Source organism: Ailuropoda melanoleuca, chromosome 6, assembly GCF_002007445.2.
Source record: "Ailuropoda melanoleuca isolate Jingjing chromosome 6, ASM200744v2, whole genome shotgun sequence".
Taxonomy (NCBI): Eukaryota; Metazoa; Chordata; class Mammalia; order Carnivora; family Ursidae; genus Ailuropoda; species Ailuropoda melanoleuca.
In genome coordinates this window covers 82351490-82363929 of record NC_048223.1, presented here as the reverse complement: position 1 = coordinate 82363929, position 12440 = coordinate 82351490, and the positions used below count along the sequence as shown (strand labels likewise).

Below are 12440 nucleotides of genomic sequence, written 5' to 3'. Positions count from 1 at the left end.
AATTAAAAAAATAATGCATCGATATAATTCATTAATTTTAATGAATGGACCAAATGTAGGATATTAATAACAGGAGAACTGTGTATGAGGGTGGGGGATGTGGGGTGAATATATGAAAGTCTAAGAACTACCTGCTGGGCTCTTCTATAAATCTAAAATGGAATTAAAAAAATAAATAAAGAGATAATAACTAATAAAAAATAAAATTTAAAACACTGAAATGGGGTGCTTGGGTGGCTCAGTCCATTAAGCGTCTGCCTTCAGCTCAGGTCATGATCCCAGGGTCCTGGGATGGAGCCCCGCATCGGGCTCCCTGCTCAGCAGGAACCTGCTTCTCCCTCTCCCTCTGCCTGCTGCTCCCCCTACTTGTGCCCACTCTCTCTCTGTCAAATAAATTAAAATAAAATCTTTAAGAAAAAATAAATAAAACACTGAAAGAATAAAAAAATAAAAATAAAAAGTAATTATTTGGAAAAAAAAAAAAAGAATCAGAGTCCCATAGGCCAAGATTCTGCACAAAATCTAATCAACAGCAATCATCTGCATCCTTTGAAGATTTATAGGCAGGACACACCCACACTCCTTCGCTCCCCCACCCCCAGCTTCACCACACCCTACTCTATTATCTCCGCCCTCTCCGTTCATTTGTTAATTTGATGGCCTGAGGACATCTCTGTTTGCAACCCCTGAATGCGGGATATCAAATTTTAAAGTCAAAATGGTGGGCTGGTATTAAACTATTAAGTTATGCCGCCTTGAGTCAGTCTTTATTGATTGGCCTGTAGTCACAGAACTACACTGTCCCCGCCTGGACTGCATTTGTCTTGCTCACCGGTGTATCCAGGGCCTAGCCCTGTGCTTGACACCAACCGGGTGCTCAGAAATATTTACTATTTGAATGAATGATGGAACCTTTTCTCCATCCCCATTATACTGCTTTATCTATCTTTCAACTTCCCTGCTTCCCTGCTTCCAATTTTACTTGCATCCAACATACACCATTTTCACTCCATTGACTTTAAAAAAAAAAAAATCTCCACTGACTCATCTTGCCAAAGGGATCAAAATTCCTCAGTTTGACACCTAATGCCTTTCACGATCTACACCCTACTGGCCATTCCAGCTTCACCTTCACATTGTTCCTTCTTGCAACAACAAATTGCTTCTAATTCTCAGGACACACAACGCTCTATCTAGTTTCCCCAATGTTTGTTTAGATTCCGTTCCCACCGTGATCCGTGATCCGTGATCGAGGAGAGTATGGGGATTTAGCTTTATCAGCCCATGCTCACCCATCTCCCCAGCACCCCCCTAGGGGTACTATTATCTCTGTCTTTCATGATCCTGCAGTGCTTGTGTAGGGAGGAGAGTAGAGTTGAAAAAAATTTTTCCCCAGATAACCGGTCATCCTAATTTAAAGAATAGTTCATTTTTTCCCTCCTTAATATTAAATGTTACCTTTAACATAAAGTAAATGGTTTGATATATGGCAGATCTATCTCTGAAGTATCATCTTCCATTGATTTATTTGATTTGGGTTTCAAATATCAGATGTTTTAGATTATTATAGTCTTTTTTTTTTTAAGATTTTACTTATTTATTTGACAGAAAGAGAGAGACAGCCAGCGAGAGAGGGAACACAAGCAGGGGGAGTGGGAGAGGAAGAAGCAGGCTCCCAGCAGAGGAGCCTGATGCGGGGCTCGATCCCAGGACTATGGGATCACACCCTGAACCGAAGGCAGAAGCTTAATGACCGAGCCACCCAGGCGCGCCAGATTATTATAGTTCTTTGTAGTGTGTCTTAATACCTGGTAGGCCAGTCTTATGGGAAAAAGTCTTATGGGCTTTATTTTGCACATCCCAATTGCCATTGAAATTGAGCATCTTTTCATGTTTCTTGGCCATTCAAGTTTTCTCATTTAAGGATGTCTGAGTCACGCCCTTTATTCATTTGTGGATGATCTATATTGAAGCATTCCTTTTTCCAAGTCTTTCAACTTTATGGTGCCATTCATAAGAATGAAGTTTTTAATTTAGTTGCAATTAAAATTTCTATCTTTCCCTCCATAGTTTTCAATTTTAATATTTTGCTAAGAAGTTTCTTTCCCTTCTCTCAAAGATGGTCAAACTCTTTTCCCATATTTTCTTCATTGTCTTCAACGTGTAGGTACTAATCCACTCAAAGGAGAGACAGAAAGAAAGTGTAGAGGGTGAGAGATTTATTTGCCAACCCAGAGGGGATGGCAACATAGGACAAGTGGAGGATGAAGATGTAGCTACCCGTGTCTCATGTGAAGAGGGTGAGTTAGAAAAAATGAAATCCTTTTGGCTCTCCAGCTGACATCTCCAGTTGACTGTGGGTTCTTTATGGATTGACATAAACTACTCACATCTGAGTAACAATCATCTGGATTCCTTATGTGTGCATGATGGTCTAATGGTAAGACCCTTTGGTTAAGGCTGTACCACTCTCCCCACTATAATCATGGGTGTGGGGAAGGGAGGCACAGGGTACTTAATAATTTGCTGGGCTCAGAGTATGGCGGTGGAAGATATGGAAGTTAAAAACCTAGCTTCCCATAGTCCTTTGACCCTAGCCATTTTGCCTCTTCAACAACTTTTATCCTGAGTTATTTCCCTTATATCTCCCTTGCTGCAAATTTAGCACAAGAGAAATACTGAAAAACGATAGCCTAAAATTAGGTAAGTTTCTGAAAACTTTTGGTAAGGTTACGGTTTGGTTACAACTATATTTGTTGGTCGAATTTGATAAAGGGAGTGCATGTGGGTAGAAGTGATAGTGACGTAAGAAATAGTTGGGGTCTGGAGTCGATGGCCAAGAAAGAATTCTTGAGACATGATCGGTACAAAATGCAGTTTTATTAAAGTATGGGGACAGGATCCGTGGGCAGAAAGAGCTGCACTGGGGTCAAGAGGGTGGCGCCATTATATATTCCAAGTTGGGTGGGGGTCAGGGACAGCACAAGCCTCCAAGGTATTTTGGAAAGGTTTTCAGGACCCTGAGGGGGCTAGCTATTGTTAGGGAAAGGTCATTTATTACTATTTAGTAAAAACTCTGTCATGAGATCCTTCAGATGTGTATCAGTGAGTCCTATGCTTGCAGGATGATTGTTAACCTTTATCTTGGGGGGCAGAGGTAAAGAAGTTTCCAAAGGAATTGTCATATGCTGAAGTAGACTCACAGGGTCCTGGAGGTCCTAAGATTGCCTTTTGCTCTTAGCAAAGTATCAATATGGAGGCAGCTGACCTCCTAGAGGAATGTCACTCTGCCTGTTTCAAGGACTTGAGGAAATTTAACAATTTTTCTTCTGCCTTTGTTTCCCACATCAGTAGAACATAGGAGGGAATGACCCACGGAGGGCAGAAATTAAGCCATGGTTTAATTCAGAAGGATGAGAAGTAATGTTACTCAATCAACAGTACTCTTGGCAGCTGACTAGATATGAAGGGAACCAAAGACAGGGATTCTGGGTTCCTGGAAGAAGGAAATCGATATTAACATAATCAGGGAAGCTTTGGTGAGGACTGACTCTACAGATAATAGTGGACTTGTCTTTGAAGTGTGCTCTGACACCTTGTAAAGATGGCCCTTAGGCAAGTGGAAGGAGGCTAAGGCTGGAGACATTGGTTTAGTCATCCAGATGGAGGCAAAAATTGAATCTCGAAGGTACTATAAATACAGAGATAAGATAATAGGAAAAACCTGTATCTAGGGGACAAGAAGTAAAAGGAAAGCTGAGAAAGCAGAGGTATTCAGAGAGACAGGAGGACCAAGACGGTGTTGTGATGGGAAGAAATTAGGACTAAGAAAAACTGTTAGGACTGGTAACTTGAATACTGACAGGCACTGTGGTTTATCTGGGAAATGGACTGTGTCACCTATTCTGGAATTCATTCTTTAAAACACAGCACCCAACAGACTCTTGTAAGAAAAAATGAGGAAAGGGAACCTTCCCATGTCAACTGAAAAAGCTATGGAAATATGCCACACCTCATACAGCATGGTCCTGAAGAGTGCCAGAACACTCTGCTATGGTTTAATTTCCAGTATTCCACTTACATGACTTCGCACATATGTCAGTGCTGTTTCCTCTTCTTTCATGTGAAGGACAATAATCTACGGGTAGAGCTGTTCTCAGAATTAAACAAGCTAATCCTTCTAAATACAGTACTAAGAACAATGCCTCCAAGAGCAAGCACTCAGTCAAGATCAGCTATTGTTTTTACCTGCTTTTAAGGGCCATGTGAAACAGCATTTTTCTCACGAAGTCTAATCAGAGCACACCTGGGTTTGACATGCCTCCCTGCTCGCATTGATGCTACAGCATTTAGCACAGGGCCTGACACGAAGGTTTAGTAATTATAAATAAAACTCAGAAAGCACTATGGGCGAGACGCTTTTGTGAGTGCTGTTATTATAGGTATTAACTGGTTTAATCCACCCAAAAGCGCTGAGGTAAGAATGGATAGGATATATCCCCATTTTACAGATGGAGAAACTAAGGAGTAACAATCTCCTACCTTCATCTGGATTCCTTATGTGTGCATGATGGTCTAATGGTAAGACCCTTTGGTTAAACTGAATACCTAACCTAACTGCAGTTTCATTCACCACCCCCCTCTCCTTATGTAATCTTTAACCAATCACAGGAATTTCTTGGCCAACACTAAGGTAACCCCCTGATAGACCCCTTATCCTTTAGCTGGGTTGACATTGCCTAAAGCAACGCAATCCTTGCTAGTAAATTCTTTTCTAATGCCCTCTCTCTGCCATTATAAAAACAAAATAAAACAAAAAACTTTCCTTTTCCACAGCTCACCAGAGCTCCTTTCTACTTGCTAGATGGGTGCTGCCCCATTCATGAATCCTTCAAGAAAGCCAAAATGATCTTTCAAATTACTCAGTTGAATTTTTGTTTTTCAATAGTGTCTGGTATACGCTTAGACCAAAAATGAGTAGCAGAGTTAGGACTTAAACCCAGGTCGTCTATTCCACAGCCCCTGCTCATAAGTGCTGTGCGGTATGGTTCCATACATCTTCATTAACGAAGAGGAAGAGCATCACTGCTTTCGGACTCGCGGTTATTGGAGGCGGAAAACACCGTCTATTCCAACACCTTTCTCATAAGCCCGGGAAAGTGCCACTCACAGAGGGGATCTCCCCTGTGAGACGCGACCAGCCCGGCAGGCCGGAGCCCAGCAAGCCCCGCTGCTTGAGTTCCCGAATCCGCAGGTGCCTCCGGCCCCGGGGAAGGAGGAGGGAGCAGGGAGTAGCGCTCGCCCGGGCCCCGCCCCGACTCCACCCCGCACGCGGCGGAGCGCCTGGTCTCGCGTTCTCGGGGGTGTGCCGCAACGATGGGGACGGCGGCGGGCGGTAAGGCGTACTTCCAGAGGGGCAGTCTGTTCTGGTTCACCGTCATCACCCTCTCCTTCGGGTATTACACGGTAAGGGCAACGGCAGTAGAGTGCAGCCCCACGAGAAAAGCGAACGCAGGGCCCGCAACCACCTGCCTGGGGAGGTCGCGCAGGCGCAATCCGGCTCTGCGCACTCGGAACCCAGGGGGAGGGGACTAGACCCTAGAAGCAGACGCAGGCGCACTCGTCTGCCTCCTCCTTTCGCCGGTGCCCACGGTCCCGAGAAACCAGTTACCCAGGCTTTCTCAGCATGGGGGCGGGGGCGGGGACGGCTCCCCATCCCAAGACTCAGTGTGCAGATCTTTCAAGATGGTGGTGACGAAGTCCGAGGCCGGCAGGGCTGCTTCCGCCTACTTCCGTCCGGCCAGACGTTTGCCCTCGCTGGTCACGGTCCTGGCGCTGGGCTATTTCGCGGTGAGGCGTGGGGCGGGGCGGCGCATCTCTTTTGGCCCGCCGGGCCCTCGTAGTGCGACAGGCATCCTGGTAGCGCGGTTATGCGCCTGCGCCCCCGGCGGTTGCCTAGGTTACTAGCATAAGCGGAAAGTCGGTGGGCTCACAGGATGGTTTCTGCTAGCGGCCCTGCGTTTGCGTTCTGGCCCCTCCACGGTTACTGCGACTTAACCGAGAGTGAGGAGGGTGACGCTGACAGGCTGCCGTGGGCCTGCTAGGTCAGGATAGGGCTTCCGAAGCAGAATGCTTGAGACAATTGGAATTGTTTGGAAAACGGGGTTAAACCTAAAGGAGAAGTAGAGAGGTGGTGAGTGTAATGGCACAGATGTGGAATTAAACAGACAGGATCTCTGCTGAGAGGAGGAGCGACTTTGGTCTGGCTGACAGAGTTCGTTTAGAGGATAATAGGAAAGACGCTTGGAAAAGTAGGTTGGGGACTAAGTTGGTTAATTGTGAAGGGAGGCAAATCTGTTTAGATCTTGACCAGGAGATCCTGGACACTGGGACTTAGAAATGTGTTGTCGTGTCCACAGTGGTGTTTGTTGTCAAATCTGATCTCCTTGGCTCTGATTTCCTCATACGTAAAATGGTGTTGAGCTGAAAATTTTCAAAGGTGCATTTCTGTTCTATGATTCTGTGTTCCTGACTAGTTGGAAAATAGACGGAGGAAAGCTTTGGGGACTTCAAAGTGGGATATTATGGAGCTGGCAGGCGATGCCCCTTCCGTTCCTTTTGGCTTTGGAGGATGCATTGATAATTTACGCTTTATTTGAATTTTAGATGTGTAAGCCATAATGGGAAAGGTATCTCAGCTCTTGGCTGAGATCTGAATGGGACAATAAATTTTGAACCTGTTGGCACTTAATTCTCAGAAAAACCTAAGCTGGCAGAGATTACAGCACAGAGACTAAGGGAAAGTTGATCAGATAACAAAAGCCTAACTGATTAGGTAGTTGCTGTTAGCACTTCACAGACTTGACCTACTTACTTTCCAACTCTGTGAAGTGGATCATTACCAGTTTTAGATGTAGGAAAAGTGAAAGAAGAGGAAAGGATTCTAAATTAAATAGGAGGGGTGGGACACTTGGATGGCTCAGTCCATTAAGCATCTGCCTTAGGCTCAGGTTATGATCCCAGGGTACTGGGATTGAGTTCTGCCTTGGTCTCCTTGCTCAGCGGGGACCCTGCTGCCCCCCTTGCTTGCTTGCTTGTGAGCTCTGTCTCTCTCTCTCTCTCTCTGACAAATAAAATCTTTTAAAAAAATTAATGGTTTGGCTCAAGCCATAGCTTCTGCAGGAAAGAAGCTAGCCAGGGCACAGAAACTTAAAATTTGTAACTTAAAATTAATAACCCGAGTAAAATAATCTTTTTGGTGGAATTCACTAAGAATAGAAGTCATCCAGCCTGGCCACTGAGTCTGATAACCACATAGCTTTTTAGAAAACAGAAGTGGAGAATGGAAGCCCAGATGACTTAGTTCAGAGAGTCTTTGGTCTCTAGTTTTTCTTGTAGAATCAAGACTGTTGATTCAAAAATAAGCATTTGCTGATTTAAGTGACCTAATAAATATTCTTTGCCTCTGGTTCTCTTACAGTGGGCTGTCTTCTGGCCTCAGAGTATCCCTTATCAGAGCCTCGGGCCCCTGGGCCTCTTCACTCAGTACTTGGTGGACCACCATCACAGCCTCCTGCACAGTGGGTAAGGAGGGCTCCGGAAATGGGGTGTGGACCTTGCAGTGCCGATCCTACTGCAGATCTGGAAGGTCTGCACTTGCCTTTAGATATCTGAGAGTGTTGCTGGTTCACACTAGGGCACCATTTTGAGGTTACATCAGCAGATAACCATCACCTTAAACTAGGCTGACTTTTGTTTCAGGTACTGGCTTGCCTGGCTGATTCATGTGGGAGAGTCCTTGTACGCCATGGTTTTGTGCAAGTAAGTGTTTTCAACAGGCCTTTATCGTTTTTCTCTTGGTATGTAATATAAGTTGAGAGTAGCCACATTGAAATAATTCATGCGTTTGTAGGCTGAGAGCATTCTCAGGGTAGAGTTGAATCTCCACGCCTAAGACTGAGCCCAGCTCCGAAGGAGTGCTCAGTAACTATTTAATGAATGGATTCATTTCATTTGTGTTAGCTGGTTAATTATTTAACTACTTAATTTAGATGATTTTTCTCATTAAGAAAAATTCTCTGTATAGCTCCACCTATAGCAAAACGTTTGGAGGTTGCCTTCTTGTTTGAAAAAGAGCCAATGTATTGACATAGGCCAATGATTTTCAGTCCTAGTCTCACAACTGAATCACCTGAGGAGCTTTCTGAAATCCTGTCTGGCTTCCAGACCCAGAGGTCCTGATTCGGTAGGCCTTGCCTCTGAAATGGGGATCTGTTCTTTTTGTCAAGCTCCACAAATAACTCTGGGGTGCATTGCAAGTTAGAAAAGCCTCTAAGCTCGACCCTGCTCAGCCTAGTGTAGGTTGATACTATGTGAGGGTCCTAGGAAAGAGTCTCTTGACATTAGTACTTTGTGTAAGCCTGCTTCTCCCTCTCCCCTCTGCTCTTGCTCTCTCTCACTCTCTCTCTCAAAGAAATAAATTGAAAAAAAGAAAAAAAACGTGGAGGAAGAGCAGGCATAGAGAGCTGAGGTTACTACTGAAATCATTTCTTTATGGTCTCGCATGTTGTCACTCTACATCAGAACAAATACTCCTTTTGAATTATGAATGAATGAGTACGTTTAAGTGAATGTACATTTGTAGCATCCCAGATCGCACTACCCAGCAGTAAGGGAATTGGTGAATTCCTTTTAACCAGAGAGAAGATTGGACTATATGTTTGACTTTATAGGCACCATAGTGTATGTACATATAGATAAAAGCTCTTCTATAAAGTTTTCCATTGTCACAAATGCCTATTCTTCCACGTCTGTATGAATTTACCTCATTCATTTTATTGGTGCATAGTGTTCTACTATGTGGGTGTGCCTTAGTGTATTTCACAAATCCCCCCGATAGACTTTTCTCTCATTTTTATTTTTATTTATTTTTTATTTTTTATTTTTTTTAAAGATTTTTTTTATTTATTGGACAGAGATAGAGACAGCCAGCGAGAGAGGGAACACAAGCAGGGGAAGTGGGAGAGGAAGAAGCAGGCTCATAGCGGAGGAGCCTGATGTGGGGCTCGATCCCGTAACACCAGGATCACGCCCTGAGCCGAAGGCAGACGCTTAACTGCTGTGCCACCCAGGCGCCCCTTCTCTCATTTTTATTATTATAAGTAATACGGCATGAACACGGATTTCTCATATATCCTGGCCCTCGTGTTGTTGCTGATTAAAGGAAAAGCTTTCAACACTTTGCATCATGTTTTTTCTAGAGTCTTGTAGACTACACTATCAGAATAAAGAAGTTCCACCCTATTTCTGAGTTTGCTGAGAACTTATATTCAGAATGGATGCTGTAATTTTTCAGATGCTCCTGCATTTATCAAGATGATCACATGATTTTCCTCCTCTAATCTGTTAGTGTGGAAAATTATATCATTTCTACATATATTGGTTTTAAATTTTGTTTTAAATTAGAAGTCGTCCACATGAAACTTCTTTATATACAGATGAGACTAGCAAGCCATTCACTTTAGTTGGGTCATTTTCTTCTGAGCTCTGTTTTAAGCAGTTTAGTGTGAATGACGGCACGGTGTTTATTATTTCCATGCGCCAGGCCTTTTACTGTGCGCTTTGTGTACGTCATTTCATAAATCATCTCCAAACTTGCTGAGAGAAATACTGATATTCCTATTTTCTTCACTTTTTTTTAAAGATTTTTATTTATTTGTTAGAGAGCACGAGGGGGCGGAGAGAGGGAGAAGCAAACTCCTGTCTGAGCAGGGAGCCCAATGCGAGACTCAGTCCCAGGACCTGGGATCATGACCTGAACCGATGGCAGACACTTAGCTGACCGAGCCACCCAGGTGTCCTGATACTCCAGTTTTTCAGAGGAGGAAACAGATTCTGAGAGAGAGTGAGTGACTTGCCCTGCGGCACAGCTAGTTGTTGGCCAAGCTAGGATTTACATTTACTCTACCTTCAAAACACTTCCTCTGAAGCCATCCTGCTGCTGGAGCTTTTTAACCCTATCCGCGCTTCAAATCTCATGAGAAATGGGTTTACAATACGGTGTCCTAGGCAGTAGCCACCTGCATCCTAAATGCACAAGAAAAATGAAAATAAACTAACCACGTGAGTTAAGAAGCTGGAGGAAAATGGCAAAATAAACCTAATGAAAGTAAATAGAAGGAATACTTTTTTTTTTAAGATTTTGTTTATTTATTTGACAGAGAGACAGCCAGCGAGAGAGGGAACACAAGCAGGGGGAGTGGGAGAGGAAGAAGCAGGCTCCAAGAAGCAGGCTCCTAGCAGAGAGGCCTGATGTGGGGCTCGATCCCAGAACGCCGGGATCACGCCCTGAGCCGAAGGCAGACATTTAACGACTGCGCCACCCAGGCGCCCCCATTTTTTTTTTTTTAATGGAAGACAGTAACTCTTATGAAACCATAACATTAAAATTCTGGTAGCTAAGTTTTTCTTTTTGTTTTTTTAGGTCTAAAGGCATCACGGATGGTCGGGCTCAACTACTGTGGTTCCTGCAGACTTTCCTCTTTGGGATAGCATCTCTCTCCATTTTGATAGCTTACAGACCAAAACGCCAAAAACAAACTTAAAGAAGATATCCAAAAGCTTTCTCTATACTTTCGACATTCAACTTCACTGTTTTGGAGGTGGGGGTATGTGGGGGGATGCTGAGTTTACTTGATCGTTGTACTTTCCAGAAATTGAAAACCCTCTAATTATTCATTATTCTTTTATACACTTTGGTTGAGCTTGACTAGATAATAGGAGAGGATTTAAGCTTTCCAGTTCTGCAGACTAACCTATTTGGCCGAGGGCTTCCAGCTCCCTTCCTGAGGTCCTTGGCCGTGTTGGTGCTCTTTCTATCATCTGGTTTAAGCTGTGTACTAAAATTGCTCGTTGGCATAACTTTGCTCCCACCTTCTGACGAAAACACCATACCCTTACCACCCCGTCTTAGCTCTCCTTTCCCCAAATTTTTTCCACCTTTCTGAACCAAGACAGAGTGATGTTTCCATAACACATCAATTCCACATACACTAGGCACCGGGGAAGCAGGATCTTATCCTCTCAAACTTGCATTTCTCACACACCAAGAAAGATAAGGAAGTTAAGCAAGTGTCTGGAATGGGCCAGGCCGAGCAGTGACCTAGAGGCACAGGGGACATGCTGAGTAACAAGAGGAGAGGTCGGGGAATGCCTTCCCTGATTGGACCAGCCAGAGCCATCCTTCCCTCCACGCGGCCCTGAGGACACGGTGCTCCGTGATGTGCAGCGGTCTGATGGCCACTGCTAGATGGTCAGGATCACATCTTAGCTTGATTTTTTTTTCCCAGCACCTGTCCCATTGCCTTGCACACACGTGTTCTATCAGTGTTTTCTGAACCACAGACCAAAACTGAATTAACTTTCCATTTGTTCAGTATCATTCCAGTTGTCATCTGAAAACTGCAGAACCCACTCAGTGTATTCTCAAAGAAAAGCACAGGACTGCCCTTGACTGGTGGTGCCTCCTTTCTGTGAGTCCCTGGTAGGAAACCCATGTCTTTTTCACACTTGCCTATTAGCCATTTTCTCCGGACTCTAACCTCTCCCTCCAGCTCCAGCTTACTCAAACACAGACGTTCCTGAGCCAGAGAGTCTAACTGGAAGCTAGGGACTACTACTCCCACTCACCTGGTTAGACCTTTTTACTACTGACTGGTCAGCACAGGAGGGTCACTGCCTCTGTCCCCTGACCTTGACAGAATGACTCTGTCACCTAGGAGCCATTAGGGTCCTTTCTTGGAGGGCCACCTGCCTGCTTTCTAGGGACTAGACCTTACTTTCCTTCTATGAGGCAGTACGACGCATTCTCTATTTTAAGCAAACATTTATGAGAGACAGCCCTTTCCCCTAAAAAAGAGACCCCCAAGTAAAACGACAACCCCTGAAAGATTATGGACTATGAATTGTTTCTGGCGGAGATGACTTTCTACAACTAAATCTCAGTTTTTCCAGTTTCTCTTGTCACGAAGGGGGTTGCCTTTTGGTAAAGAAAAAAATTTTTAATCATCGAGTTAAACATCCCGGAACTCCAACCCAGATTTTTTAAAAGCATGGTCCTCTCGAAAGAGAAATAGCAGTGACAGTAATATTAACGGTGACAGCAACAGTATGGCAGATTATTGAATGAAATGAATTAACTTGAATAAATGCTGTGAATTGTCTTCTCTATTCAAACGCTTTTTTTTCATACGTCCATTTTGTTACATTGTCACACATTTGATTGTACTTTCTTCCAAGTAGGCTCTATTAGGGAACTGTTTGCACAGTTCAAATATCAAGGCTTTTTTCACTGCGAAAGTAGACTGCCCTGTTTGTAGGGCATATGTTCCTCATTACGCTCATTCAGCTGCCCAGAGCCCACTTCACTCCACGCACACAGA

The 12440-nt window shown here is 44.1% G+C and overlaps 1 protein-coding gene across 1 annotated transcript; it reads left to right on the top strand.

Moving 5' to 3' along the window:
• Positions 1–5309: 5309 nt before the first annotated feature.
• Positions 5310–12234, top strand: TMEM254 (transmembrane protein 254). The gene is made up of 4 exons (XM_002922412.4): positions 5310–5466; positions 7481–7584; positions 7762–7821; positions 10484–12234. The coding sequence occupies exons 1-4, from the start codon at positions 5377–5379 to the stop codon at positions 10602–10604; spliced, it is 375 nt and encodes a 124-aa protein (XP_002922458.1). The 5' UTR covers positions 5310–5376; the 3' UTR covers positions 10605–12234.
• Positions 12235–12440: the final 206 nt, after the last annotated feature.

What these genes read in the sequence shown, in the direction of transcription:
- TMEM254 (XM_002922412.4), top strand. Translation starts at nt 5,377, where the DNA reads ATGGGGACGGCGGCGGGCGGTAAGGCGTACTTCCAGAGGGGCAGTCTG. An exon ending in TCTCCTTCGGGTATTACACG is followed by an intron (nt 5,467 to 7,480) that starts GTAAGGGCAACG and finishes GTTCTCTTACAG; the next exon opens with TGGGCTGTCTTCTGGCCTCA. An exon ending in TACGCCATGGTTTTGTGCAA is followed by an intron (nt 7,822 to 10,483) that starts GTAAGTGTTTTC and finishes TTGTTTTTTTAG; the next exon opens with GTCTAAAGGCATCACGGATG.